The 3,259-nt window shown below is 25.5% G+C and overlaps 1 protein-coding gene across 2 annotated transcripts in view; it reads left to right on the top strand.

Moving 5' to 3' along the window:
- The first annotated feature begins 1,703 nt into the window (after positions 1-1,703).
- LOC107475472 (long-chain-alcohol oxidase FAO4A) overlaps positions 1,704-3,259 on the top strand; it is a 7,432-nt gene continuing 5,876 nt past the window's right edge. Inside the window, exons 1-2 of one of the 2 annotated variants that reach the window (XM_052256007.1) lie at positions 1,704-2,144; positions 2,417-2,686. In XM_052256007.1, the coding sequence (XP_052111967.1) occupies positions 1,797-2,144; positions 2,417-2,686 (618 nt within the window). In that variant the 5' untranslated portion in view covers positions 1,704-1,796. The remainder of the gene's footprint in view (positions 2,145-2,416; positions 2,687-3,259) is intronic. The other variant, XM_016095117.3, reaches the window with a different exon arrangement.

Consider the following 3,259-nt stretch of genomic DNA (forward strand, 5'->3'; position numbering starts at 1 on the left):
TAGATATCACATCTTCTTATTTTTATATTCTCTCATTTAATTATTCCTTACAAAATTTTCAATGGTCGACAGCTTTCTATGATAACTGTTAAATTGATCATGTAGAAGGCAAAACAAAAGAATAATCAAACTATAGATAGATAGATAGATATCCAAAGTGTATTTTATTCAATAATCAATTTATCACTCATATTATCTCTTCAATTCTCATATATAGATCCACTCTTTGGAAACCTAATTTAATAGCGAGTTAGATATTCCAAAAAATATAAAATAAATAAAATTTTGATTAAGGCCAACTTATTCATTTTTAATTAACTAATAAACTAAATGTCAAATAAGAACCTATTTTTATACTGCAAAACCGAACTTAAATGACTTGTGTTGTAATATATTTCCATAAGCATATATTATATATAGATAGTACTACACTTTTACCGGTAACAAACGCCATCATTTGTCCAAATTAACCAATGTCTACTACAAGAGTTAACGTCATTGGCATAACATCATTGTCTTTATTGATTGTTATTTGTGGTCTAAAATAATAAAAAAGGCAATATCTTAAATTGGTTCAACAATTTTTGTTTCCAGAAAAAATATGTTTTGACAAAATCAAACAAATTCGTTTATGATATTTTAGAATTTTAGACAACTTAATTTTTAATAAAATATAATAAAAAATTATCCCTAAATATTTTTTGAAGTGACAATTATTTTTATTTTTATAAAAATTAATATAGTTAAGGGACTAAATATTTTTAAATTTTAAAATATAAAAGATGATTAATTTGTCTTTTTATTTTATTAAAATATAATTTTGTCTAATATTATTCTAAAAATTTAAAGTGTCAACGAGAAAGGCTATATTGAGATTTAATTCAGGTCTTTGTTTTAATTTGTCATAATTGAAAAACATTTAAATAATAAAAATATCTGACATTTATTATTCTATTTCTACGTTTGTATAAAATAAAAAAATATTTGAAAGATAATACAAAACCAGCTAAAGCAGCTAAACATAAAGTTATCGTGTTTTACTTTTTTTTTCTTAATTATCATTTATTTTATTTTACATTCTTTAATAATTATTTGACTAATTCAACGAATAATAGTAAATATAATAAATAATATATAATTGTGAATGTTACATATTTAAAATTATAAATATAAAATTAAATAAAATAACATTATGTTATTGTTATATTCATGTATTTAAAAAGTTTAATTTTAATACATTGATAATATATAATATTTTATATAATTATATAATTATATTAGATATTTTAAATGATCATTCTTACCATCAATAAAAGTAAAAAATATTTTAAATAATATAATTTATATAATTAAATACACATGTAATACACAGGGATCAAAATTAAATTTGTACGAAAGTGGTTTGAGATATATATGTTATCAGTTACCAATTGTTTTAGAAGGTATAACTTTTGTATTTTGTAATTATTAATTAGTTATTAATAATATTTTTAATAGTATGAGAATATATTTAATAATAAAAAATTACTCATTTTTTTAAATAATTAAATACTAATCACAAAACATAAAAGTTGCTGATGTAGATTTTTTTTATATACAAATTTGATAAGTGATATTTTCTTTATTTTTTTGTTAATAACTATTGTAATTTTGTTATTCTTAAAAAGTGACCCAAGTATGTTTATCCCTTTTCAATTTTTAATGTATGTATGATATTTTGTAATTTAGTTATTAAAGGTTATATATATGTATCTGAATTGCAAAGAGCGGCGAGCAAGTTGTAAGTGCGTGTAAGGATGGAAGAGAATGATCGGAGAAATGGTAGCTTGAGGTTGGGAATGGGAATGGGAATGGGGTTGATGAAGAAAGTGCACACAGAAGATACAGTGGTTGTTGAGATTGATGATGATACGGATCAGATACTCCAAAGAAGAAGAAGAAGACAGAGCAGGCAGCGCCTCCTCCATGAGCTTCTAGAAGAAGACGATCACAAACTGTGCCGCCTGTCGGAGAGGCAGATGAAGTCACTGCTTGCTCTCACCGACACCATCTTGCCGTCAATAAAACCGCCGCCATCTTCTCAATCATCATCACTTTCCAACTTCTACAGCACTTCTGCTTCCATGCCTCCTACACCTCACCGTGTAACTTTTATATATCTTTTATGATCTTCTTTACATGCCTAATAATAATGTACAAGAAAAAGTTTAGGACAGCAATTTTTGTGTTTTGTGACCAATATTTAATCATAAAAAAAAGTGAGTGATTTCTTATTATTATTAGATGTAATTTCACACCATTAAAGACATTATTAATGATCAATTAATAATTACAAAACATAAAAGTTACTGGTCCTAACACTCCTCTAATGTACAATTGTGTTTAATTATATATGCTTCAAATTCAATTTTTGCAGCTTGGGGTTTTGATAAGTGAGAAGCTGAAACACCCAAATACATGGCTGCTAAGGTTAACGCTGTGGCTACTATCCACATGGTTTGGGACATTCATACTCTCTGGAATTCCCAGCATCACAACCAGCTTCCCATTCTTCCACACCTTCCATCAACTTCCTCTTCACAACCGCCAACAAATCATGCAATCTTGGTCTCTCAGTTACTTTCGTCTCCTTAGGATGCTTTTTAGGACCATCAAGCTCCTTACCCTTCTTGTCTTCTTCACTCAGGTATACCACGCTATCACCTTATTATTAATTTCACTTTACATATTCATCAATTACTCCACAAATAAAATTAATAAAATGTTTCCTAACTAAAAAAAATTCTCCAAAAATAAGCAGAATTTATCTTATTAATATTTATTGAAACAGCCACAACAATTAATAAATCTTAAATATAAGATAAAATTTGACTTTTTTTTTCTTAACATTATCATAAAATTAATCCATATCTAAAGAAGAATAAATCTATATACAACTTCAAAATTTTATAGATTTTTTAGCAAAATACAACACAAAACACACTTTTAATTAAGAAAAAGAATAAGGAGCTAACTACAATTTAAGTCAATTTAAATTAACTTTTTATATTTTTAATTTTAAAATTCAAAAAATAAGAATAATAAAAAGTTATTTTTTTAAAATAAATCTCTTAATATTTTTAATTAATTGACTCTAATTGACTACTCTCTTAGTTGACTCCCTAACAAAACCGATAAATTAATATAATGTACTACTATTCTCTCGTGTGTTTTCTTCTTGGAGTTTTCTTTCTTCCCCACTTCATTAGTATGCTTTCAA

The sequence above is a fragment of the Arachis duranensis genome, unplaced genomic scaffold (genome assembly GCF_000817695.3).
Source record: "Arachis duranensis cultivar V14167 unplaced genomic scaffold, aradu.V14167.gnm2.J7QH unplaced_Scaffold_165934, whole genome shotgun sequence".
In the NCBI taxonomy this organism is placed as follows: domain Eukaryota; kingdom Viridiplantae; phylum Streptophyta; class Magnoliopsida; order Fabales; family Fabaceae; genus Arachis; species Arachis duranensis.